Source organism: Propithecus coquereli, unplaced genomic scaffold (genome assembly GCF_000956105.1).
Source record: "Propithecus coquereli isolate 6110/MARCELLA unplaced genomic scaffold, Pcoq_1.0 Scaffold251, whole genome shotgun sequence".
Lineage (NCBI taxonomy): Eukaryota > Metazoa > Chordata > Mammalia > Primates > Indriidae > Propithecus > Propithecus coquereli.
Window position 1 is genome coordinate 1,710,092 of NW_012148075.1, and position 27,514 is coordinate 1,737,605.

General features: G+C 46.1%; 2 protein-coding genes across 2 annotated transcripts in view; one reads left to right on the top strand and one right to left on the bottom strand.

Moving 5' to 3' along the window:
• Positions 1–3,715: 3,715 nt before the first annotated feature.
• LOC105812435 lies at positions 3,716–4,443 on the bottom strand. Its single transcript, XM_012646875.1, is given in 2 exon segments — positions 3,716–4,119; positions 4,122–4,443. Coding segments are annotated over 2 exon segments (504 nt in total). The 5' UTR covers positions 4,222–4,443.
• A 731-nt stretch (positions 4,444–5,174) lies between these two features.
• TRIM71 (tripartite motif containing 71, E3 ubiquitin protein ligase) overlaps positions 5,175–27,514 on the top strand; it is a 66,609-nt gene continuing 44,269 nt past the window's right edge. Inside the window, exon 1 of the mRNA XM_012646873.1 lies at positions 5,175–6,028. Within this exon, the coding sequence (XP_012502327.1) occupies positions 5,177–6,028 (852 nt within the window). The 5' untranslated portion in view covers positions 5,175–5,176. The remainder of the gene's footprint in view (positions 6,029–27,514) is intronic.

Below are 27,514 nucleotides of genomic sequence, written 5' to 3' on the forward strand. Positions count from 1 at the left end.
AGAGTGAGACTCTGTCTCAAAAAAAAAGAAAAGCCAAGAAGAATCTAGACAGGTCTTGCTAGGTTTCCCCACTCAGTCTATTGGCATTAGATCGTACCATTTTAGCCAATTATATTTTTACACAGCTGTCCATACTTTGTTAAACCTAAGCATAAAAATGAACAATCTCCCCTGTATCTTTGAGGTCTTCATTATGAAAAATACAACATGATTAAAAACAAATATTTATTGAGCACTTACACGTGCTTGGTACAATATAAGCACTGTACCTTTAGTAGCTCATTTAACCTTAATAGGCTAGGTACTTGTATTGTTCCTGTTACATGCATGAACAATCTGAGGCACAGAGCGTTTGAGTAAGTTGCCCAAAGTCACACAGTTAAGAGTGATGGAGATGAGATGTTAGCCTAGCCGAGTTCTAAACCACTTTTAACTATTAATACCAAAGCTGGACATTTACTTTTACCTTTTGTATGTGCAATTCAAGTTTCCCCGCCCTAGCTTATAAAGTTCTAGGTGACTAGAGAGCTTCCATGATATTGTCTGACATGTTGCTATTCTGAACTCAGGGCTGTTGAAAGCAGCTGACACACTTTTGTTAGTGATTCCAAGGCCAGAGTTGGGGTAGAGTGAAGAGTTGGCCCAGTGTGTAGAACTCCATCCCCCCTCAACTGGCAGGATGCAGGCAGTGATTCAGTGGGTTAGGCTGGCCTCCCTGCCCATGGTTCAAAATAGTAATTATGATGTAATGTTTGTTTAATGTTTGAAAAAAATACTCTGGTGATTTATGGACTTAAAAATTATGTCAATGTACCCCGAGGATGATGGTGAAAGGTGCAATTTTGACATCAAAACAAGCCGGTTCATCGAATATTTAATTAAAGGATTAGATGAAAAAAGCAGATACAAAGTTGCTCTGATGGAAATGTGGCCTAACCCTCAACCAGAGGTCTTAGAAAGTGGCAGAGGCTAGTGTCATCTTTGAAAACAAAATATGGTTACAGACGGGTTCTAGAAAGAATGCAAATTTATTGCCCACATAATATCAGGGCTGGTTTCTTTAAAAAAGTGGTTACTTATTAAAATACAAGATGATTTATTTTCAGGATTCTCAAAGGCACATAGACTCCCTTTCTAACGTAAACTAGTAGAGGAAAAATTAGAGGACTTCGTGTTCCTCTCTTGCTAAGAAAGGGTGTTTATTAGCTAGGATGGCAATGAAAAATTTAATACAATGTAGTTTATAGCAAGGGACTGTGTCATTGGTCTTTCATCTGGATATGTAGCTCTGGCTCCTCTCATGGATAAGCTAAATAAAGACTTATTAGATTCTATTTCAAGTTTATTATTTATCTATCACGATGCCACATTTAAAAAATCATGATAACTGTATCTCTACACAACTGGAGTTAAATCGGTTGATTTAAAGATTTCCTTCTTTGCTAACTGTGCTAAATTAAGTCTTAACTGAAATTAGGAATGTGCTAATTTAACAATTTACACTGCAGGCCTGCTTCCTGGCAATGTGCCCTTAACTCAAGAAAAGAAAGAAGGAAAGCTACTTCATGAAGAGAAATCAAACCTCACCCCTACTTGTCTCTTTTCTTTTTGGTTTATTCTGAGTAATTGTCCTGAGGAAACAAACCCACCAATCGCTGTCAAGTTTGATTCCTCTTTCTGCAGTTACAGCCTTCCTGCTCCTCCATGATGGCTCAGCTGATGTTTCACTTTTGCTAGCCATTTTCAAAATATTTTGAGTCTTAGGACCAGGAGGGTTACTGAGGTCTTTTTCCCTTCTTGTCACCTTTTTCTTTCTTCTTCTTCTTCTTTTTTTTTTTTTTTTTGGTGGCATGTGGCGCCAAACCAAGAGGGAGATAGCAGGTCTAGGCCATCCCTGTTCTGACCCTCTGGGGCCATCTTCCTTCTGGCAATTTTCTCTCCCCATCTGTTTTCCACTTGTTTTTGTTTTTTAAAAAAGAATTAAAAACAAGCAAAGAAAGAAAAGAAACAAAAGCAAAAGATAAACATCTCTGGAGCAAGGTCAGCATTGTAGAATTACAGTAAACAATTATAGGAGTGCGTTGATTCATGTGTGGGTACATGTTTACGTGCAGGTCTCAAATTATGGAAGAAACTCAATGTATTGAGATGGTGGCATGAGAAGCTCCTCTTTAATTTTTAAATTATAAAAAAGTTTACTTCTTCAGTTGGCAAACAAGGAATTCTGTTCTGGTTGTATTTGATCAATAATTTTGCCACTTCTCACACATTGCAGTAAATGGTCACAGATCTTTTGCTTTGTTCCAGGTGCCGAGGAGGGTGCTCTGGAGGGCTGCTGAGAAGCGGGCCTTCCTGGCAAGGCTGCCAGGCTCTCTGTCAGCCTGGAAAGCTCTTCCCATCTCAGGACAGCACCTGGGCCCGGGAAATGGTTTTGTCCTTTTAGGGAGGTGCTTCTGTAGCTTTCTCAGGCCTTCAGCTCTAGTTTGTCCAGCTGGGTTGACTTAAGTGCTCTTTCCAGGTTGATCTTCCCCTGGATTCCAATGAGCAAAATCAGAGGAGCTGGGGAGATCTATGCAGTGTATTTTCAAACATTTCCACCTTTATGATCCAATACGGTTATGCAGAACATCAAGTTTTTTTAAAAAATTTTTCATTGAGGTGTAATTTACACAGTGAAAATCGGCACAGATTTTAAGTGGCATTTATAAGTTTCGACAAATGTACATACACATCAGTATATTTTTATTTCATTACCCCAAAAGTTTCTCTCAATCCCTTTCCCAGTCAATACCTCCTTATTCCCAAGGGTACTTTTCCTAACCCCACAGCTTAGTCTTGCCTGTTCTATAATTCCCTGTAAATGGGATCACACAGTATGAATTCTTTTGTGTTTGTCTTCTTTCTCCCAACGTGATGTTTTTGAGAGTCATCAGGTTGTTGCCTGCAACAGTTTAAACAGGACCGAAGATATCACTAACAGCAAGAGTAATGGGGACAATTGTTCCCCCTGTTGACCTCAAGGCCAGCTACTCCCTAAATTCTGGTAAGTGGCCCTTTCTGCCCTTCCAAGCCAGTCTCTTTCCAGGGCCAAGCAAGTTCCCCTCGCAGAACCGCCCAGGCAGCCTCGGGAACCACCCAGATGGCCGCGGGGCCGTCACCAGGTCGCCTCCCTAGAACGCCTGCCCCCTTCCTCCCCCTAACCCCATTAAAACTCAGAAGGGAACTGGCCCCTCTGCCGATCTGAATTCAGATTCGTTCAATTCCACGCATCCAATTGCACACAACTGTGTGATGTTTTGGTGGTGATCACAGAGTCCTTAAGAAAACGTCAAAAGAAAAAAAAAAAAGGAAAGGTGGGGGAAAACCCAGATCTCCCGGGCAGTGGATATCAGCCTCCGTTGAGCCAGGGATACAGAATGAAATCTTTTCTTTTCTTTTTTAAATAAACGGAAGAGTCGCTCTCCGCTCCTCGCTCAGAAGGTTTCAAAGGTCGTCACACTGAGGCCCGGGGGCGTTCATCTCCCCAGCGGCCGGGAGAAGGGAGGAGGTCGGAGGGAGGAGGGAGGGAGCACACAAAAGCAGGCCGTGCTGAGAGGGCTAATGTTTCCTGTTTGCCTGCAGCCCCCTCCCCTGCCTCCCCTCCCCCAGCCCCCTCCCCGCACTCGGGCGGAAGTGAGTTTGCTCCTTTGGAGATTAAAAGGATTCCGAATTCCGATCAGTCCCAATAACCAGCGTACTGAGGAGAAGAGGAGGAGGAAGAGGAGGAAGAGGCGGCAAAACAGAGAAAGAGGGGGCGCGCGCGCGCGCACGCATCCCGAACTGGGGGAGTTGTGCAAAGCCCCAGGAGGCCAGGGCACGGCGGGAGCAAAGCCCGGTAGGCGCAGCGTGGCCGGGGCCACCCGCGTCCCGCTCGGCGACTCGTTTCAGAGAGAAGATGACGCGGGCGCGAGCCGGCTGCGTTGGCCACGCGGCTCCCGAGCTCGCCGCGCGGGGCCGTTGCCGGTTCCACTGATTCCAGCGCGCCCGGGAGGAGGCTCCATCCCCGAGGCTCGGGATCGGAGGGGGGACCAAGGCGAGGGTGAAATGGCCCGATGACAAAGGAAATGTGATCCCCTTCGCTGCCAAGGTTTCAGAGAGGACGGACGTGAGGAGGAGGAGGGGCGCAGGGCGCGCGCGGAGCTCGGATAGCATTGCACGACGGCCCGCGCGGAGCGGGTACATCTAATATCTTCCTGCCGATGAATAATTCAGGGCGGCCCGCGGGGACCTGCGGCCCCGCGCTACAGCGCGGCTAAGCCGGACGGGAAGGAGCGTGCGGGAGGCGCCGAGGCCCAGCAAGGAGGGGGCACGAGGGCCCCGGGCCGCGTGGGGCGCGCGTGCGTGTTAAGCGCGGGCAGCCGCGGCCCGGCTGGGCGGGCGCGCGGGAGACTCGAGGCGCGTGAGACGCGCGTGCGTACTGCACGCGTGCGGCCGCGGCTGGGCCACCACGAGCTGCAGCTGCTGCAGGGCCGACCGCCCTGCAGGGGAGGCCGCGCCTGGCCGCGCGCAAGCCCCAAGCACAGCACGCCGGGCCACCCAGGAGCCCCTGGCCGCCGCGTCATGCGGCGGGGCGGCCGGCGTCGCGCGGGGGGACACTGGCTTGGCGACGCGCCGCTCCCGCCTTTACTACTTTGGGGCACCTTCGCCTCCCAAGAAGAGATTAAATCCATTTAAAGAAAAGAACGCACCAAATAATCGTCGAACCAAATTCTGCTCTCGCCTGGACTGGGATTGCACAGCGGACTCTCCTTTTGGGGACTCCTTGGCTATCGCGAAGCGAAGCCCCAGCTGCTCCAGGGAGTCTTCTGACCTCCCTGCCCTCGTTCGCCCCTCGCGAGTCTGGGCTTGTTCCGGCGTTCCCTCTTCGGAAGGCACGCGGGCCCCCAAGTCCTCCGGGAGGAATCTGTGTAGCCGCTGGATAGTGGCATTTAATGCCTGCAGTGTCAGGGGTGGCAGCGCTCGAGCCGGACGTGGCGAGGCCAGGCGGGCAGCGCTGCTCTAGTGCCGGCTCCCGGATTGCAGGCCTAATCGATGCATTTTTCTGAGTGAGTCGGCTCCCCCACCCACCTCGTCCGCTCTATCCTCCTCCTCCTCCTCTTCCTCTCTGGTCTCCTCCCTCCTCCGGGCTGGGTTGCAAATGGCTTCGTTCCCCGAGACCGACTTCCAGATCTGCCTGCTGTGCAAGGAGATGTGCGGCTCGCCGGCGCCGCTTTCCTCCAACTCGTCCGCGTCGTCGTCCTCCTCGCAGACGTCCACGTCGTCGGGGGGCGGCGGCGGGGCCCCTGGGGCGGCGGCGCGCCGCCTGCACGTCCTGCCCTGCCTGCACGCCTTCTGCCGCCCCTGTCTCGAAGCGCACCGGCTGCCGGCCGCCAGTGGCGGCGCGCCGGGAGAGTCGCTCAAGCTGCGCTGCCCGGTGTGCGACCAGAAAGTAGTACTAGCTGAGGCGGCGGGCATGGACGCGCTGCCTTCGTCCGCCTTCCTGCTCAGCAACCTGCTTGACGCCGTGGTGGCCACCGCCGACGAGCCGCCGCCCAAGAACGGGCGCGCCGGCGCTCCGGCAGGCGCGGGCGGCCACAGCAACCACCGGCACCACGCTCACCACGCGCACCCGCGCGCGTCCGCCTCCGCGCCGCCGCTGCCTCAGGCGCCGCAGCCGCCCGCGCCTTCTCGCTCGGCACCCGGCGGCCCCGCCGCCTCCCCGTCTGCGCTGCTGCTGCGCCGGCCTCACGGCTGCAGCTCGTGCGATGAGGGCAACGCGGCCTCTTCGCGCTGCCTCGACTGCCAGGAGCACCTGTGCGACAACTGCGTCCGCGCGCACCAGCGCGTGCGCCTCACCAAGGACCACTACATCGAGCGCGGCCCGCCGGGTCCCGCCGCCGCGGCAGCGGCGCAGCAGCTCGGGCTCGGGCCGCCTTTCCCCGGCCCGCCCTTCTCCATCCTCTCGGTGTTTCCCGAGCGCCTCGGCTTCTGCCAGCACCACGACGACGAGGTGAGTGCGTGGGGTTGGGGGCGTGTGTTCGTGTCCGCCGGATAACCGCGTGTGTGTTCGAGAAGGGCCTCTCAACCGGTCCCAAAGTAAGGAGAGGGGCCTTCTCCTTTTCGGACTTTCTTTGTATGTCCTTTGGCTACGTGGCAGTCGTTGCTACCAAGTAGATCATGACCCGGGAAGTGTGTGGAAGTAGACGTCGTGGTTTCTGTGTGCGTGCCGCGAGGGGCCCCCGAAAATTCCCACTGTGTGGGGTCCGTCCTTTTCTGTATTTCACTGTTGCGCAGCGTGGCAAACCGCGGCAACCGTTGTCTCCAATTAGGCATGAACTGGGAAGAAATAGGTGTGTTTGTGTAGACGTGGCCTCCTTGTGCGGGCACGCCGGAGGCCTCCCAGCGCGCTGAGAGGGCGCTCCTTTATTTTCTCATTTTTATTTGTAAATTTCGTAGATTGTTGCTTTTAAATGGGGCATGAGCCGTAAAGAGATGATTTTGTTGGTTGGTGGGCGTTTGGACTGTGTGTGCCTGTGTAGACTTGGTTTCCACGTATGCAGTTGTGAGGGAAAGACTGATTTTTTTGTTGTTGTTTGGACAGCGTGGCAGTCATTGCCTCGCTGTGTGTGGGGCAAGAGAGTGGGCGTCTGCGGTCTGTGAGGGCCAAGTGGCCCCCGGTCTTAAGCCTTTGCTCCGCGGCTGTTTCCCGTACTGTGTAAAAAGCGTGTTCCGGTCCCTGAGCTCTCTTATGTAGAATCTCCGCTCGGATTTGTGGGCCCACGGCTGTAGCCGAGAGAGGAGCGGAATTAGGGGGCGACCTTGCCTTCACCCGGCTGGAAGTCTCTTGGGCTGCTCCCGCCTGCTCCGGCTTCAATCCCTCTAGGAACCGGTTTCCCTGGTTAGGAGGTATCCCCACCCAGCTCTCCCTGGGGCGCGACTGCCCTTGGACAAAACCGGAGCAGCCACACGCGGCTTTATCGTGGGGGTGCGCAGGGTCTTAGGGCTGCACCGCAGCCTTTGGGCTTGGTTTCACTCTTTGGGCTGTCGATTAAACCTTACGTATTTTTCACACCATGTTACTTCTTCCTCCTTTTCGCTTTGGTGTTACACGAGTACCTTCTACCCGCCCGAACCCATTGGAGGTAGGCGCCAAAGGTTTTGAGGAGCGGGTTTTGCCGAGGGGGCTGGTAATTTCAGCGATCTACCTGTAGACCTGTGAGAATTGGTGTGTGTGGTCGCTATCGTCTTGCCGTGGAGGGAGAGCTGGGGACGACAGGGGCTAAATTCTAGCGGGAGCTGCTGCCTGCGTGAGTAGGAGCGGGCGAGCTAGTACCGAGCAAGGGCTAAGGTGAGCACAGCGCCGCAGCTTTTCCCACTCCTAACCTGTTATTTCGGGAGGAGGGCGGAGCTATTGCCTGGTGGCCTGAAACAGGCTTCTCCCATTGGAAAAAAGTTGAAATCCTGATCTACTTGTTGTGGGCACCTCGTTTTTAAAGGTTCCTTCTAGATATTAAGCTAGGGGGCAGTTATCCTTTTTTCTTCGTTTCTAAGCTTTGAATGGACTCACCTTATAGTTTTAACAGATTCATAAATGTTTCTAGTATGTTCTTTCATCACTTTTAGAAAAACGAATGGTCGAGGGTAAATACTGATCCAAATCCTAGGAATGGAAAAATGGAGCCAATTCTCTTGCTGATTGGGATCACATGGAGGGTGAGCTGAGGGAGTTGAAGGGGAGATGGAACCTGGAAACATCGAGTGGTGTTGAGTTTAAATGTCAGTTTTTATTTATATTTCCAGTTAAGGTCATCTACATTTTATTTGGGCTAAAACAGTGGATGCTTAGTTGCCAGACATGCAAAAGGTTTATTCACTTTTTAAACCGCATGGGAGAGCCTGAGGTGAGAAGTGAAGCTCCCCTTGACCTGGGAGGTACCCAGATGCCCTTAAAGTTCATCTTTTAGCATGTGCAATGGTAGGGCAAGCATTAAGACAGTACGTTATTATTAACATAAATATCCCTTCAAAAAAAACCATTTGCTTAGTTTTTGAGCAAGATTCTACTTACTCTATTTAGGTTTTCATTTAAAAGAAGAAAACTTGGAAACTAATAGTTTGACTGCTTTCTTTATTGGTTCCTGGATTTAGTATGCTAGAAATTTTGAATTTAAAAGTGACAAACCAATGCTCCGAATAGACTAAAGTGGTGGGGTTCATATAAGAGGTCCCATCCACAGCCTGAATTCTTCCTTTCCTTTGAAGGGAGTGATCGTTAACAGTTTCAGAATGTATTGTTTCTTTAAAAAGTGGGCTGGGAAGGAGCCAAGACTTGAGGGCGCTTTGGAGGATGATAGGCTGACCCCTGTCTTGATTGTGACACGCAGAATGCCTAAATCCATTTATCTTGCCGTATGTGCAGTCCACCTCAATTTTTAAGATGTGCTCCTTAACTGAGTTGCTTCCTGTGTCAACAGACTTCATTAAATAATTTGGGGTACCTTTTCCTTACAGTGACTGATGTCACCTGACCTTGGGAAAGGAGGCTCTGGACGCCTGGCTTTTTTCCCTTGTCATTTTAGGGGGTGAGGGACAGTGGTAGGGTCTTGCCCGATGCTACTGCTTTCCTCAAACATCCCCCCGGAAATGACTCCTGGGAATTGGCAAGTGAGGTCTCTTTGTCTGAGCAATTGGTTTAAAACATCATGGTAACTTGGAGACCTAAAAGGGAGGGAGTTGAGTTTTCAAACAAAATGATGAGATTTGTTTGCCGCCATTCTTATCTTGTATTTGGCTCATTTAAACGTAGTTTGGGTTTTTTGCTTGTTCTGTTCCTTGATAGTCAAAAAGGCCTGCAGGCGCGGTGGTGGCCGGGCCGGGTATACGGGGACCGCGCGGACTATGCCTGCGGCGGGTCCCGGGAGGGCGGGCGGAGGCAGAGCCGCTGTGGCCCTGCGCTGCAGCCCCGCCAGCCCTGAGCCCGCCTCGGCCCTGGGAACGCAGCCCGGCACGCGGCTGCTCTGCTCCCCGCCGGCACTCCCGCTCAGCTCAAGGAGGAAGGGTCTTTGCTTTTCGGAGGAGGAGTTTAGGGACTTCAGTGTGTGAGCTGCTCACGGGTTGCCATTTAATGTTTTTTGGTTTGTTTTTGGCACATGGGATGTGAGCCTTTGCCGCCTTGGAGGCCACACTGGGAGCAGAAATTCGGAGTTGTGTGTTCCATGTCTAAGAGCTGGGTGTCAAGATTCTGTGAATGGTGGGAATCGGAGCAGGGTTTAAACGTGTCTAGGTACCCAGGAAAGGCTCACATCACTAGCGGTGAGGGGCCAGCGGGGGTGACACCCTTGTCAGCTAGAGCCAAGGAAACACTGTAGCCCACCCGCTCCGAGGATGGCGATATTGTTCCCAGTTAGGCAGGCCAAGGGGCAGGATTTTTCTGAGTCCCTTGGATGGAAAAAGGGGTGCAGGTGCTGGTACAATTTATATAGTTGCTGCGTTGGGCTTTAAAATGCTTCCTGGAAAAATAAGTTCTAGAATTCCAGCTTGCTTTGACCCTGAATATTGAGCACTCCTGGGACTATCTTCTTGCAGGAAACCTAAAGTGGCCTCAGACACTGAGTAAGGCAGTTTGCTGCCTAAAATAATTAGTTGTATGAATTCCTGTCTTGTATCTCATAATGACTAAGTCACTGAATGGGGATTGAACCTGTATTCAGCATCAGTATATTTTATTCTACGTTACAAGTCTAAACTTTTCCAGCCATGTGTGTAGTCTATTTTAAAATTATATGCATGTTCTTTTGAAAATTCTAAAATCTATCCCTAAATGCTTTTTAAAAACATAATACAGATTTGTTTCTCACTTATGCTACATCATCCCAAAGTAGTTTTTTCTTTTTAAAGGAGTGAAATATTACAGATACAGCTAAAGATCCACTTTCCTACCCATTTCTTCATCCATCTTGTAGAGGTGGCCAGATGTAACTTATGTTGGTTAAATTTATGAGAAACTTTGAATTTTTACCAAAACAAGATTTTAATTGGAATGCCATTGATTCATAGGTTAATTTCAAAAGGCTTTTTTTTGGGGGGGGAGGAAAAGGGGAGAAAATGATAAGAAATGGTATTTTAGTATTTGTTACCCACCTTCCATCATTCTATACGTATTACTAGGTGAGTGTGTCCTCTCAGTGCATACATCTCACGTACTGGCCAGAAAACCAAACTGTACATACCTGGGAAGTAATTACAGAGATTGCTGCCTTGAATCGAGTTTAGCAGGTAGATGTTTATAGACTGAAGTCTGTTGAATTGAGAAAATGCTTGATAAAAAAATATGAGAAAGAAATGTTCATTATTGATATCTTAATTTCTTAGCCTTTGAATGTAATCTGTGATCTTTTAAAAAGTCGTGCTTGAGCTATTTCGGTTAAAGTGCATAGGAATAGACTTCATCAACATGGACCCTGGGAAGTGGGCCATGGCTAGTTGGGCAAGCCTGTGCTGCTGAGGTTGCCTTGAAGGCATAACCTGTCATAAACTGTACTAGTATCAGGCTGTTGTGGTATCAGCACTGTCTGGGGAAACTCTGTGACTATCTGAACTTTAAAGAAAAAAAGGTAAGGTATGCTGGTTTTGGCATTGCATAGACTTGATACTGTCCATGAGATTTTTATTTCCAATTTTAGGAATATATATTTTAGAAAACAATGAAGATATTTTGGGGAGAAAATGGGCACTTTCTTGCAGACTTCCAGTTCTTCATTTGACATTACTATACATTCTTTATCTTGACACGTTTTCAATAGTTGTACTTGGAATAGAGAAATCTTGAAAGTGTTTGATGAGTGAGTAAAATTGCCTTTTTCCACCGCAGTTCTACCTTCCATTGTAGCTACTTTATAAATACTACTTTATAGAGAGTCCTTTTCAGATTTCAGTAGGCTAAAATGTCTAGTTTCCTAAAGTACTTCTTAAAATGGATGCAATTTTTTTCTCACGTGTACAATTTTGAGCGCATCTGTTTAGCTTTTTGTCTTTTCATTTAAAAACATCACAATTCTGCATATATAGTAAGGGAATTGGCTCTTGTGGAAGCTATATGTGAGGAGGTGAAGTGGCTAAAGTTTTCTTGTTGTTGAAGTTGTTTGCCAGGGAAAAAGTGTTTATATATTTTCCTGGTTCAAGAGAAATTTTCATTTTGGTAATTCTGTAGATCTAAAATTTAATCCCTTTGAATTATTTCTGATGCTAAAAGTTACGTGGTTTTCTTAATCTTGCCACTTCTCTATCCAGTTCTTCACACTGGGCAAGGTTTATTTTAGCTGTATTCATTCTCAGCAAATAAAGGACCATTTTGGTGTCATTCTTCATGACACTTAAGCAAAGGGTTGAGATGAATTCTACCATGCAGCAGTTTGAAAGTAGTGCTCCCTCCCCTCCCCCGACCCATAACACTGACAAAGAGGTAAAGGCCTGGCTCACTAAGGCTGTTTTTGCCATCTCCCTTACTTTGGAAGAGAGCAACAGAAAGATATTGATACAGAGTTACAGTTGCCTAAATGAAGCAAGATGCCACTCATTGAAGTCCATTCCATTCTCACTTTTCTTAACCTTTCAAGCATTGTGACTTGCAAGAGGAAGCTTGATCCATCTTTCCTCTTAGCTGATGTGACCTGCTTGTTCAATACTAAATTATTCCTTTCCCTTTGAGGTTTTATCTATACTCACAAACCGCGTTGACCGAAACCAGATTGACTGTTTTGATTGACAAGATTCTGACTTAACAGAAAAATTGGGAGGTACGGGGTGCCCTAGTGCTGGCTGTTTACATTTGAAAGTGTTTGACTTAAACCATATACCAAAGTAATTCTTTACCTCCCCATGCCATCTCTTGCTTTCCTCATGTAGTTAAATAGTTTGCTTACGATGGCTTCAAAGGCAGGGTGGAATGAAATGGGATGATTCCACCCAACTCATGGGTTTCATCTCCCCCTTAAACCTAGCTGAATTTTTGAGAGTTCCCTATTAGACTTTGACTAATAAGTTACCTTTTTTTTTTTTCTTACAGACAGGATATCACTCTGTTGCCCAGGCTGGAGTGCAGTGGCATCGTCATAGCTCACTGCAACCTCCAACTCCTGGCCTCAAGTAATCCTCCCTCCTTGGCCTCCCAAAGTGCTAGGATTACAGGTGTGAGCCACCCACACCTGGCCAACAGTTATCCTTAATGTAGATTTTCTACTAACCCAAAACAGGTCCTAACCTGAGCATCAATTCCTATCAAATAAGTTTTTTTTTTTTCAAACAAATCTATAGAATGATCCAAGCTTAATCATCAATTGGCACAAAAATTTGGCAGCCAGCAATAAAGTTATTGCTTTCGGTAATTATGTTAGCAAATTGAAGTTGTGATTGTTGGGGGGGGCCTTTATCATGAGGAAGGGCACAGTTCTTGATTGTGATCATTTATCTGTAATGGCTTCTGCAGAATGGCATATTTTGTCAACATTAATGGAGTGTGAATGAAGCAGAGTAGTGTACACAAAAGAGAATGAAATGGGTGAAGGTCAGTGGTGTAGACTGAGGAGATGCCCTCATGGCTCTGACATTCTGAGTTCTGGGGGCCCCCGAGTGGGCTTTGGAACCCGAGCCCATGAGAATGAGGGCTTTGTGCCTTTGTAAACATCTGTCGTTGTTACTTCTGGAACGTTTGGCTAGCCGTTTCCTTTTAGCTTTAATCTTTTGCAGCTAAAATTTTGTTTTTCTTGAAATGCCAATGGATTTTGGGAAATTATTTCATACTCTTTTGGGACTAATTGGGATAATTATAAAAATAATTGTATTGAAATAATTGTGTTGGGATAGTTGTAAAAATAATTATACCTATTGATAAAGTTTTAGCAGTCGTTGGAAAAATGTAAGACTTCAGTTACCAGATCTTATGATAAAGGTGTTTGCTTAATTAATTGGCTTTACTCGAGCACTGTGGTGTTCTAGGTTTAGATTCTGCTCCACCTTAGTTTTCTTATCTGTAAAATGAGGGTAACTCTTTGCAGGAGTGTCATAGCACAGTACCCCCAAACTGAAGGCAGTTGTAAGCATTCAGCATAACTTTTATTATTAAACTATTAGAATATCGAAGTAGACTCCTTCCTTCCCCCTCCTAAAATGTGTGTGGGGGAGGGTAGAAGAAAGCTAATTTTCAGTGTTAGAAATTGGGGCTGAGCTGTTACTTAAATGGAAAACTCTATGTAGTGATTCTTTCAGGTGATACAAAGTGAATAGGAGAAAAAATGCATAAACCTTGTTTCATTTTAGAAAAACTGGAACTCAGCTTTAACTTTGGTTGTAGGGCTCCCCATGCTTGGAGAAGATGGGGTGCAAATGTATTTAGAGGTTATAGCAATACCTTCAGCTTTTTTATTTTTGGACTTAATGCCAGTTTTCCTGTTTATAGTTTATATGATTTTTTTTTTTTTGAGACAAAGTCTCACTCTGTTGCGCGGGCTAGAGTTAGTGCCCTGGCGTTAGCCTAGCTCACAGCAACCTCAAACTCCTGGGCTCAAGCGATCCTCCTGCCTCAGCCTCCCGAGTAGCTGGGACTACAGGCATGCGCCACCATGCCCAGCTAATTTTTTCTATATATTTTTAGTTGTCCAGATAATTTCTTTCTATTTTTTTTTTTTTAGTAGAGACAGGGTCTCGCTCTTGCTCAGGCTGGTCTCGATCTCCTGACCTTGAGTGATCCACCCGCCTCAGCCTCCCAGAGTGCTAGGATTACAGGCATGAGCCACCGCGCCCGGCCTATATGATATTTTTGAAAACTAGTAATCTTTAAAGCTAAGATTGGTGGGGGAAGCGGGGAGGGGAGGGACTGTGGCATTTCCAGGAAGCAGATGAACTTGCTCAATGGAACAGTCTAATTCCTGAAACTGGAAGAATGCAGTACGCATTAGTTTCATGGTATTATCAGGTATGTGTGTGTATGCCTTGGAGGAGGCATCTGAAGAAGAATCTTAAATTATCACAAGAAGGGCCTTAAATCATCATAGAAAAAGTTGCTACGTTACAAATGGGCAGACTGAGACCTGGGATAGTGAAATGACTTGTTGATTGAAAACTGTCCTGACTCTCCTAGTGAGAACACTCTTTCACACTGCTATTTATGGATGAATGTTATTCGACAAGCTTATTTTTTTGAGATTCATCCTTTAAAATCTGATGTTTAATATTAAATTTTTCTAAATTATTAAGGAGAAAATTAAATAACTAAATGGGAGATGATCTCTTGGCCAAAAAAATGAATGTGACCATCATTGCTGCAACTGCTTCTCATTCCAAAATTAATTCAATGGGAAGTATTACTAGAACAATAATTTAGCAAGGGAGAAAGCCTTGAGTTTAATTTCATGAAATGATGCCTAAATCTCATAGGAGATCTCTGCACTATCAGGAAGAGATGCTTCCTCTGCCAACCACCTTACAACATGTGCATGTGCTATTCCAGATGGCAGGGAATAGAGACCACCTCCTAGCCCCAACACCTCAGAGCAGTTACTTTGGCATTAGTGGAGTGGGGGCTTTTACACTAAGTTTGGCCTCTGTTGGTATCAGTGGATTTAAGGCCAATTCTAGTGTTTGCCTGCTTGTCCACTCAGCAAGTTATGCAAGTTAGGTTTGACCCTCTACTTTCATTCCTTCCTCAGAAACAAAGGGGCCCTCTTAGTTTTCAAGCTAAAGAATGTCCCCCCAGTGTTGACTTTTGATGGACTTTTATCCTACCCAATATAGACAGGAGGAAATTTTGGAGATGAAAGGGGAAGAGTAACTTGAAAAATGTTGGCAGCTTTTCAGTGTGGACAAGAGCATGAACTGTAGAGTAAGAACTGAACTGGGTTTAAGTCCTAGTGTTTCCCTGTAGTCTGTGATTTTGGACAACTGACTTGATTTCTGAACTTTAAGATGGGAATGATAGGAGTGGCTACATCTTCAAGATTTATTTATGGGAAGCTCTGATTTACATAAAGTTGCATTGAAAGAGCTAGAAAATTTGTTTTAATGCACACACATATAATTGCATGTAAATATCCTGAAAAATATTTGGCCTCAACTGTTCATACAAGTCACAGCCAAACAGTTGGATGAAATAAAATATGTTGCTTATCTTCCTTAAAATATTTCCTGGTTGATGGATAAGTAATAATTGATAACGGGCAGTTCCTCATTGCTGACAGGACTTGATGTATTAAGACTTGTCATCAAAATGTTTGAATGCTTATTTTCTGTTCCATGTGAATTGTGCTCCATGTTAACGATGTCTAAGAGCACTCTGCATGCTGTTCCCTGCTTGAGCCTGGTGGTTTGTCTGGGAAAATAAAACTGAGAAAGAAAAGGTGACGGGGAAGGGAGGATTCTCAACTTACTATATAGGTGTTTTACGTGCATTCTTATTTAAATTACTGGGAGAAATTTAAATGCTAAAGTTCATGGCATCTGTTTAGGTTCAGATGGGATGAGTTTGGGGCTGAATGAAGAATTGAAGATGCACCTTGGAGAATGGTAGAATTTAGATAGATGTTAATAAATAGAGGATTTCTATAGAACCTGCAGTGGGTTGATTGGAGGATGTAATAATGTAGGGTTTTTACATAATTTTTTTCTAATCCTTTCAACATCCCTAAGGAAGGTGTTAGGGTTCCTTCCTTTTTCCCCCTTTGTAAAGGGTGGATTATTGATACATAGAGGAAATAGCTGGTGTTATCTGTGAGGAGCCAGAGCCACATCGATTACTTTAACAGAGAATTTAATAATGTAAAGAATTGTTGACTGGTATTAAGTTGTTTACTAGGTAGCAGAATGGCAAGAGGAGAAGTCCAGGAAGTAGCAGCTACCACCTTACATCTGAGAGAACAAAAAAGAAGAGATTTGAGTTATTAATACTTGGGAGGGTTCGTATGGGCCTGACACCTGACGAGGAGGCTGTTCAGCTTGTGCTTGTACATTTGCACCTGGGATGTGTATGGGGGTGTTGGGAGGAGGATGAAGCTGGTTCCACTAGCATTAGAAAACTGCAAACTGGTGCTGTTACTGGAATAAACCAGTGGTGTTGGGGTAAAGAAGTTTGTTGATGACATGACCCGGGAAGCAGACAAGAGAGAGAAAATCCTTTCTCCCTCTAACATATACCCTATTGGGAGAGCCTAATAGGGACCGACCGAGCTGGTAAAGCAGAGATGTGGTGTGCTTAGTCCTAGCTGACCCTATCACACGGGAGAGGACAGGAGAGGGAGGATGGGTTTGGGGCTGAGAGACAGTAATAACCCAGTATGCATCATAGCTGTGATGATGGCATACCAGTTTAGGGCATTTGGTGGCAGTACCACCTGACTTGATCCCACTTGAAACTTCTCAGGAAGACATAGAGGATACCTCAGAATAATGAGGAGCAGAACATGTCCAAGGTTAGCATGTCCTGGAAGTGTCGTTAGACTCTACTAACCCTGTGTCTTGCTGCTGACTCCTGCAAGCAGCCTGCACCGGCCATGTTACCGTCCACTCCTGTGTCCTCCAGCTCTTACCAAGAGAGACTGCTGTTTTTGTTCCCAAACCTGTCTATGTCATTGTATTTGTTGATCATAATTACACAGTTTAAGTCAAGATGAAATATGAGTGCAGAAAATTGTAATTTCTGTGAAGGTGATCTGACTTTCTATGAAAACTGATTTGAGAAATTGGAGGCCCTGGGGAAACAGCAGAGAGCAGAATAGCCCCAGACCCAGGACCTTATAGAATTCACACAACCAATTTGGGATGAGGCGATTCCCAACCTTCCCCATGGCCTTGGTCCTGACCCAAGGGGAGGTTGCCCTTATTGCACAGAGGGGGCAATCTGTAGATGGCTGCCGTGGCAACACCGTGCGCAGCTCCCTGGTGTAACCAGTGCATCATGGTTATAATCTTGAGAGCGAGATGGGGAGGCTCAGTGCAGGCTGCAGGAAGGAGCTCGCTTTCCCTGCCTCCCCTTCCTCTGCTCAGCCCTTACAGGATGGCCAGCAACATGATCCCCTCAGTGCTTTGTGCTGCATGACCTTAGGTCCTGAGGGGAGGCCCTGCCTCTACTAGCCTGGTGATTTCCTGTTTTGATTTTTTTTTTTGGTTTTTGTTTATTAGGTATAATTTGCATATAGTAAAATTCACCTTTTTTTTTGAGATAGGGTCTCACTCTGTTGCCTAGGCTGTTGCCCAGGCTAGAGTGCAGTGGCACAATCATAGCTCACTGCAGCCTCCAACTCAAGTGATTCTCCTGCCTCAGTCTCCCCAGTAGCTGAAAGTACAGGTGTGCACACCCAACTAATTTTTGTATTTTTTTGTAGAGATGGGGTCTTGCTCTTGCTCAGACTGATCTCCTCCACCTCGGCTTCCCAGAGTGCTAGGATTATAGTCATGAGCCACCTCACCAGGCTGTGTATATTTGTTTTATTTGCCTGGAATGTGTGTAGTGTGGGTCAGTCTCCTGCTGGAGTCCCCAATTTAATCCAGCATGTTTGTCAGTAAGCTTGTGTGACACTGAGCCACAGTTTCCTCATCACTCCATAGGGAACGGTAACATTTGCATTAGACTGCTTAGGGCTGAGTTTTTTGTTTGAGGATCAAATGACATATTTTATGAGGAAAACTGCAGTGTGCCCTGTATAAAAATAAAAGTGAAGAAATTTATGTAGAAATTTAACATAAAGGGACAGGTTTGGGGGCAGTGCTGCATGGGGCCAAGGGAGCACCTACTAGCCACCCCCACCCCTGCTCTTTATTTTTAATAATTTTCAGAAAAAAAACAGGTTTTTATTTCCTTTGTTTTTTGTTCTTAGCTTGATAAGAGTCTTCAAAGATTTAGGGAGAATATTCTAAGAGGAAATTGTACTTTTCCAATTTAATTTGATTTGCAAAACTCATGCATGCAAATAAAAAGAAACCATAGCTCTGTGTTTAGCTATGGACTGACCCAAATATTTGGAACTGTAGGGGACTCTTAAGTGTTACCACTTTTAAACTGAAGTTTGGTAGGTGAGGAGGGATGATGGTGTTTGTTTATGATGGTAAGTGGACACCAATTTACAAAGTGATAACAAAACTCTCATATAGCAGGAGATAGTAGTTAATTCTAGATGATGTTTGGGACTTGCCACAACAGTTGACAAATTTCATAATCTTACTATTTATCCTTAAGTCTATTGCACAATTGCTTTGATATCTTAAAGCTGAAGTAACTCATGTGTTAATTGTTAATTACATGCACAAATGTTAATAACATACAAAGACATGACAATGAAAGGCATTAATTATATCTGAGCTTCTCAGACAGTAGAAGTTTTACTTATAGTACAGCCAATTTTAAAGTTGGAAAGCAAACATTTCCTTCTCTCAAAGGGAGGGATGGTGTTCACATTTGATGTTTTGAACATTCATATGGTCTGGGGTTTTACTGCATTATCTGAGCACAGAATTTGTCTGAATTTAATGATACTCTTGCCTTTTTTTTTTTTTTGAGACAGTCTTGCTCTGTTGCCTGGGCTAGAGTGCCGTGGCGTCAGCCTGGCTCACAGGAACCTCACTCGTGTGCTTAAGCAATCCTCTTGCCTCAGCCTCCCAAGTAGATGGGACTACAGGGCCACGGGCACACCTGGCTAATTTTTTCTATTTTTAGTAGAGATGGGGTGTTGCTCTTCTTGCTCAGGCTGATACTCTTGCCTTTTTAATGATACTCAGTGCCTTTTTGTCCTAGTCCCATAGAATTTATTTTTCAAGATTTTTTGTTTGCTTGCTTGTTGGGATGTAAAATCAGTTCCCTTTCCCATTAAAAAAAAGGTATGAAAGACAACAAATAAATGGGAATTTAAGTCATGTGCAAGATCAAATAACGAAGATGAGGAGGTGATGTTTGGCTGTTGGCACTGCTGTGAAATTTATTTTGCCTTTCTCTCCTTTGGGCTGTCTACACTTGGCCATTGCCAGCAGTGCACATCCTTGTGCCTCCATAGATCCCCCGACTGACTCCCCGGAGCAGGAGTTGCTAGGACACTGCAGAGGCACATTTGAAACGTTAATAGATCCCAGCACTTTGCTCCTGAGCGCTTGCCTCCCACCACCCGATTCCTCCCTCCCCTGCCCTCCCTGTTGCCATCAATCTAATGGGAGAGAAAATGGCTTGTTCTGATTACTATGAGGCCTGTGTGAGCTTTTTTTCTTTGTTTCCTCCCTGAGTCACCTGCTCAGGTTCCTTGGCCAGTTTCTTGGGTTTTAGAAAGATCATTTTGGATAAATACTGATTACCAGCTGTGTGTAGCAAAGGATTTCTCTGAGGCCATGGCTTGCCTCAATTTTGTTTAACGTGGTATACGTTTTAAATTTTGGCGTGATGGTCTTTTACTTTCTCTGCATTGTGTCTCTAGTCCCACCTTAGAATATATTCTTGGTATATCCTATGAAGTGGGAAGTAATTTTATTTAGAACAGCTGACGAATCTAATGTTCTGACTGTTAGTGAACGGTCCCTTTTCCTCCTTTGTACCTCAGATTTCAGGCCAACAGTTCTGAATATAGCTGTTGGCTGTGGGTGAAGAGCAGGTATACCAAGGCTCTTAACCTGCCAGTGCCAGCTGGCTTGTAGTTTAATGTATCAGTTAAGTGTTCATGTTTTGGCCATATACCAGTAGCTATTAAAATTGGTAGCTACTAAGGAAATAGTCTCTGCAGTTGTTCAGTTATTCACAGCAGATGAGTGTCTAGGCCTTGTTACAAACCACTCATTCCTTCAGCAGGTATGGCTCCATTGCCTACAATGCACCTATTCCTGGGCTGGGCTCCATCTACACAAATCTGTCATCCTACAGGTACCTTTTTCTGTCTCACTTTGTATCTTTATTGGATTCTTTACTTACAAAAGAATTAAGCAGTCGTTGTAACACAGCCAAACTTTAAGTAGCTAAAAAATATAACTCACCAATTCCACTCCCCAGATGGAACTACCGTCAACAATTTGGATTGTTTATTTCCTATGCACATGCAACACCACCTTTATGACTGTTTTCTGTATTTTTAATCATGCACACACTGACAATGTTGTTTTGAAATATATATTACATTGTGTACTGTAGAGTTCTGCAGTTTGCTTTGCATTTAAAATCTGATCATGGGTCTGGCATATCCTTGGATGACACAGTGTGTTCAGCTCCTTTTACCCATTCTGTATCATCTTTATTGAGGTATAGTTTAGATGCCATGAAATGCACTCATTTAGGTAAAGTAAAATACATTTTGATGTACTTTGACAAACCGTTACATCTGTATTACCACCACCTCAATCAAGAGAACATTTCCATTATCCCAGAAAGTTCCTTTGCTGTGTTACCTTTAAGTACACATCTCTGGAGAATTTGGCCTGCTGTGCTGGTCTTGGGTCTCTGAAGGATTTATGGGAATTAGAGCCATACAGAGGATTCTCTAATGATGGAAAGGTACAATACCTGATGTCCATCCTGGCTTATTGCCGATGTGAGGATAGCTGTAAAACAACCTAAAATCTTTACCTCTAAGGCATTTAGCCTCTGAGGAGGCCCAGATTCTATCTCTTTTTCTCTCTTATAACTTTTGCCAGTGCAGGACCACTATGCAAATGGCCAAGGCACCATGTTTTCCAGTTAGGCCTGCTGGGAGGTAAATGTCATTGAGCATCTGCCTCTGCCTGGCTCTCTCCGGGTGTTTGAGGACACAAAGAAATAGAACAGAGCTTTGCCTTCTGGAGACCCTTATATCACTGTAAAGGGAAATAGAGTTACTGGGCAGTTGGGGTACCCTGGGTGATCATGTACACACTGAAGTATTTGGTTGTTTTTGATTGGGTACTATACGTTACGTTTTTTAAAAAATCAAACACTTGGGTGGGGTATGCAGTGGGGCAGTGAAATCCTAATGGCAAATGTCAGTTTCTGTGTATTCTTCCAGAGGTGGTAGGTGTAAGGGGCTGAAGCTGTCTTGTCCTTGGAAGGCTGCTTATTTTCTGTAGGGACTAATGAACACTTCTGAGAAAATCCATAGCTTTTCAGGTCTGCCTAGTCAATTGAAGGTGACACATTGGTTTCCATTCCTGAAGAGTCCCCCTTTCAGAAAAATGTTAGGTTTTGAGCTGCTTAATGGGGAAATTTAAATTTACAAAAAACATTTCACTTGTGGGAGTAACAGAATGGCGTTTTCTTGCCGTGGAGGAGTTACTGTAAATGCCATTCAGAACTGCTTTTCACTAGATGATGAGGTCCCAGGACATGATCTTACCAAGGGAGGGACATCTGACCCCCAAGCCCTAGAACTTTATAGTAGATTTTAGGCCATTTCCTTTGTATAGAATTGTTAAGTCTTCAGTATAGAAAGTCTAGTTGATTATTGAGCTTTGTTGTCTATGGGGAGGCTTCCCTTTACCACCGGACACTATCAGGATTCAGAGTTGGTTTCTCCACTTTCTCTCGTGTCTAATTCTTTTCTCATGTGTGGTCTCTGGACCCCAATAAGACCTGGGTCTATTGGGAAATTGAGGGTTGCTGGGCTGGAGCAGGGTTAAGGGTTGGACACTATGGAGGGCATGAAGGTGGGGGTGACACCCAGGCAGAGGGAAGAGAAGCCGATAGTGGCTGTCCCAGAGAAAAGACCTTGGGAGCTTTTGCGGACCTGTGCATTTGAAAAACTGGGAAGCACTTCGCTGAGAACTCCACTGGTGATTAGAAGTATATCTACAAAGCAAATGTTCAGTGTTTACAGAGTTAATTCAAACTGGCTCCAGGGATCTGTTGGGCCCCATTTAAAACCGGCCACCTCTGCCCTCAAAGCAAGAGAGAACCTTGCAGTTGTGTAAGTCTGCCCCAAACTTCTTTCCCAGGCCTCTGAAAGCCCAAGTGGCTCATCTCCCTTTCAAGCTGTCTGAAGATCTCCCCATTCTATTGTCAACAGAAGGGTGCACGAGCCAGAGGGAGGGAGAAAAGGCTGCATTCACCAGTTCCCATTCCCCCCTCCCCTTCCAAAGGTCTATTTGCTGGGGATCCCAGATTGGAATCTCCCTGGAATCATCTATATTGATGCAGGAGCTATTTTGAACAAGCCAGCAAACACTGCATTTTGTACTTTGAAGGACAGTAAAATGTTTGCATTGGTTACAGTAAAAGCCAGTACATAGCATGAGTACAAAGAAGACCCTCCAGATAAAGTTAATGATTAAATTTAGGTTTTGGCCTGTTTCCTATAGAGATTGCTCTCTCTCGAACTTTACTCCACGTTTTGAGACAAAGCCCCCAAATTGCATTCCGCGTTCCAGTTTTAGGATCTGCACCAGAGTCTTCCTTGGGTCTTCTCCATTCCTAGGATGTGGAGAGAAGTGGGCTTCCTTAGGGCCCCTTGCTGGGGGTGCTTTTTTCTATTCAGTCTTATTTGGATACCACCCCCAACCCACATGCTTGGGGCAGCAGGAATTCCTCCCTGGGCTCTTTGTTCGGTGAATGGCTGCCTCCTGGAATGTTGATCGCCTTGGCCGAGTGGCTAGCACCATTAAAGCCGTGTCTCTCTGCTGCTAGGGAGCTCTCTGGGCTCAGATGGGGGTGGAAAAAGAAGTGTGACCGGCCATGACTGAGCTGGACCAAGTGAGCCAGCTTTTATCTTACCCACAGACTAAAGACCCCTTCCCTCACTTTAAAAAGAAGGTGGGGGGATGTTGGTAATAAGTTTAGTGCCCCCCTCCCCCTTTTTTTGGCTTGACATGGCTTCTCTACCCATGAAAAGCTCTTTTAAAGTTCAGGGTATCCTTTCTCAAGAGGTTTGTGGGGTTTCACCTAACTTGGACCTCGGAACTTAAACCAGGAAACTTGCGAATCAGTGCTGTCAGATTTAGCCCCCTCCACACAAAAGATAATTGAATTTCAGATGAATAGTAAATAATTTTTTTTAGTGTAAGTATGCCCCATTGCAATATCTAGGACATACTTAGAGTGAAAAGTTACTGCCTGAAATTTATTTTTTTTATTATTTATTTACTTTTAAGAGCTCTGTCACCCAGGCTGGAGTGCAGTGGTGTCATCGTAGCTCACTGCAGCCTTGAACTCCTAGTTCAAGTGATCCTCCTGCCTCAGTCTTCCCAGTAGCTAGGACTAAAGGTGCATGCCATCACACCTGGCTAATTTTAAAAATGTTTTGTAGAGATGAGTCTTGTTGTATTGCTCAGGCTGGTCTCAAACTTCTGGCCTCAAGCGCTCCTCCCAAAGTGTAAGCATTACTGTGAGCCACTGCTTCCAGGCTTGAAATTTCAATTTACCCGGGTGTCCTGCATTTTATATGGTAACCCTACTTTAATATGGTAACAGCTTTTGGAAGGACTGTTGGGAAGGGCTGAAATTCCCAACTTGAAAGGCTTGTGAGGAGAAGCCTTTCAAGATCCATCTCCCCCCTATTCTGCATTTGGGTCCCCCAAGTACCTATAGCAGTTTCCTCATAGGAGACGAAAGTGTGTCACAGTGACTTAATAATACCTGAAACAGGGTCCTTCTGAACCCCATTCCTGCAGGTTCTGGCAAAGAAGGGGGCCTTACCTAAGGATGGTGGTGGTGATCGCTGTGGCTGCTTGGGAACTGAATGCCAGGCCAAGAGAGGGGAGAAAGCTCTCTTCCCCCACCCCGATCCAATGCTGCCAACCACCTCATGGTAGTCCTAGTTGCCAGCCCTGGGGCCTCTGTTTATGAGGATAGTATGCACCTCCTGCCACCACCATTCCTGTCTCTAAGGTTTTGAGTAGTAGGACCAAGAGAGTAGTTATGGGGTTTCTGGAAGAGGATTCTTAGGATGCAGTTCTTGAACTTACTCTGTGCATCTAGGAGCAAGTCTCCACCTACTTTTCTCTAGCACTAGCATGAGAAAGAAAGAGTGCTCCTGTGTGATTTCAGCAGGGATTTCTGTAGTCCAGAAGGGAGCAGAGCAGGGAAGCTCCTACCTAGTACAGGTCATAACTTTCTGCCTGTTCTGGTTGAGAATTTGGGACTGCTTAGGAGGGGAATTTGCAGGTGTCATGACTGTGTCTATGAATTTGCTGCCAGGAAAAATGTTGGCTCTCTTGAAAACTATTAGTTTTACAAAATGACACAATTGCTTAGTGTTGCTCATTTTGCTTTGACTGCCAGGAAGCTCAGAGCTACACTGCAGAAAGTCCCATTGGGATATTCTTCTTTACTCCTCGCTTGACTCAAGCTTCTGCTTGTTACTGCTTTTCTTTGTAAGCTGTTTTTCTTAGATTTTGGAAAGAGTTGCTGACATAAATTTCAGTAAAAATTGAGTGAAAGATGAGGGGGTTGTAAGTTGTCCAGAATGGACAGTTTTTGATACAGCAGATCTGACTTAGTATGTAAAAGAATTAAGCCATTGTACCAGTGTAGCACTTGTCAGACACTCACGTAATCCCCATGTATTCTGTCCCTTCCTGGACAGAGTCCAAACCCGTGCCAAGGGGCGGGTGCAGAGACTTGCTAGAATGTGCCTCACAGAGACGCTGGGAAAGTGAGGACTGCAAAGCCTTCATCTGTAAAAATCAAAGTGATTTGAGAAACGCCAGGGTTATTCATGTCCCCCTGTACAGGCCTTAGCCAGGTGTAGGCTCTTCTGATCCACATCTCCCCACCCCCTCCCAGAAAGCCTCTATTCTGCAATTTGGTACAACTTGAAACCCCTTCTTGAGAGGTGGGAGGAAGTGGTTAATCCCTACTTCCTTCCCTGGGAGTTTTATGGGCCTCTGGGAGCCTGCCTTCCTCTGGCCTTAATGGCCATAAATGACCCTCTCTTAGGGCAGGGCCCGGTCCCTAGGAGTCTTTGCCTGGACTCTAGGCAGTTAGGTGCTTAATAAATGTTTTTTGATGGTGATGCCCTTGGTCTTCTGTAACTGGGGGCGGGGGTGGGAAGGTTTGTAGGATTATCGGGGTGCTGGCTAGAGCCTCTCCAGCTGGCCAGGCAAGGAGCTGGGTTTGACTGAATTTGTCAAGTCCGGTCTTTGCTGAGGAATGCGGGAGGGGCACGGCCTCACCCTCCAAGGGAGCCCTCTACTTCCTGCTGCTTTCAGGCCCACAGATCTGCCCTGTGCGGTCGCAGGGGGTGGCAGAAATGTGAAGGTAATCATAATTGAGGGGTGAGTGGTTTTTGCACCTTAGAGGACACCTCCCTGCCCTGTTTCCTTTGTTTCACTCACCAGGATTTTAGGACAGCAGTAATTCCTCATTAAGCTTAATTTTTGGTGGAAAAAAGCACTTGAGGTTGCCCAGCTCTTGGGACAGGCTTACCCAGTGGCCTTCCAGTAAGGGATGCTGGGACCTGTCAAAATGGAATGGATGGCCTGGCTGTACTCAACACGTTTAATCTTGATGAGTGGGAAGGGAGCTCTGGGAAGGAAATCTTGTGTGCAGGCATACCTCTGCTCCTAGCTAGTCCCCTCCCTTTCCCTGCCAGCTAATCCCTGTGCCTCCCGTTCTGCGGGGTTTTAATTAACTGTGTTTAATCTTCCCCGGGAAGCAGGCTTAATGCCCGCCTGCGTGCTTATCCCGTTACCCGCTGGGTTTTCTGTTCCAGCCCAGCCAAGGACAAGTAACATTCTAGAGGAGTCTTCGCCCAAGGGCCATTAGCTGAGGGAACCTCCCTGAACTCCTTTCCTGTCTTGCTGCTTTCTGGGAAGGTGCTGAGCAGACCCAGGAAGCAGCCAGGGTGTGGGCAAGGGTTAATCTGGCCCCTGCCCACCCGCCCCGCCTTTGTGGAGGAGCTGCGTAAATCCTGCTGGAGTTAATGTTATGCAAATATCTGCAGATAATGCACCTTTTCTGTTTACTTACGGACTCGAGAAGCCTTAATGTGATATAAAGACTTTTAGGATTTGTTTAAGTCCTAAAAACTATTAGAGGAGAAGTACTGAAGTATTTTACAGGAAAAGCATTTTTAGTGACTACCCACTATGTGCTTACTCAAGTTTTCTTATTTCATTCTGGGTTATTTTGTGTAGTTGTTTAAATCAGCCCTTCCTTGTTTAACAATGACCTGGGAGTTGGTCAGTCCTGGGGCTCCCTGATTCTTTAAAACCGGGGTGGGGCTCAAATTTGCATTTTTACCAAGCACCTCAGGGCATTCTAATGCCGGTGGCCTCTTTCAGAGATAGATTTAAATGTTGCCCTAGGAGAAAGAGGGTACTTCAGGTCCTGAGCACACTGTTTTTGTGTTTTCAATGGGCATTTTACCCAATTGTCAGTCATAATGTCTCTATAGTTTTAAGTGATTTCACCTGAGCTGTGAGTCGTTAGACCTGTTTATTATCAGATGCCCAGGTTTAAGCAGCCCTGGATAACAATGACGCTTTAACTTGTTACTGGTGTTTCTTCAAGCCCTAACATTTCTGGGATATTGAATCAACCTGTGTCCCTCCCCACTCCACCCCATCCAGCCACCTTTGAAGAGAGGGTCAGTGGGGACATATTTCTAAGAAGTCACTCTCACGCCCAAAGTTCCCCAATCTTAATGACACTGGGATGAAAATCCAATTTAAACAGGTTAAGGAAGACAATGAGTTATTGGCCTGAATTTGAATGGAACTCCCCAAAGCTGTTTCATGCTGGATTCTCAGCCTTCACACAAAGGCAGCTAGAACGAGGTTAGCTGCTCTGGGGGTGAGGCTGCGCACCTGAGGGCCTTGCCAGGTCTTCGCTTCTGGTTTCGCCCACAGTTGGCATCTCTCTCCTCTCTCTAAATAGAGCTGAATGGGAGCCACCTGGAGGCTTTCCAGGTACCTGTCTTTAGGGCACGGAGCCCACAGCACCTGCTTATGCGCCAGGGGGCTCTGTTGAGGTTGCAGGAGGCCCCCAGGCAGCCAAGCAGCTCCTGGGAGAAAGGTGTCCATCCTTCTGCTGAGCCAGGGGAGGTGAAGACCCCACATCTTCTCCCCAAGTCTTCTTTCTTTTGAAGATTGTATTAAAACAGCTGGTGTTGTACTGTGGAGTAATTTCGAGACAAAGATGAAATGTTGAGCTTGTGGTTGTGTCTCCCAGACACAAGCCAGGGCTTACCATTCACTCCCAGGGTTAATTGGGTGGAAATTGGGGAAATGCATGACTCAGACCCTGATCCTGATGCAGGACTAGACCCACAAAACCCTTGCAAAGATGTAGGAGCCAGGGCAAAAAGGATGGAAGAGAATGCAGCTGCTTACAACCTTGGGGATGTCCCTCATCTGGCTCAGCAGGTCCTGCACCATGCCAGGGGCAGTTTTGTGACTACCCTGCTTGGCAGTCCTTTCTCCCCTCCTTCCACACTCTAGCCGGTTTGCAGGAAGCCTGGAGTTTGAAGTTACTGATAGGTACAGACCTTTCTTTAATGCAGTGGACACCAGTAAATGAACATTATATGAAGTCGTAAGCCAGTCACGACTTCATATAATGGATTACTAACAATAA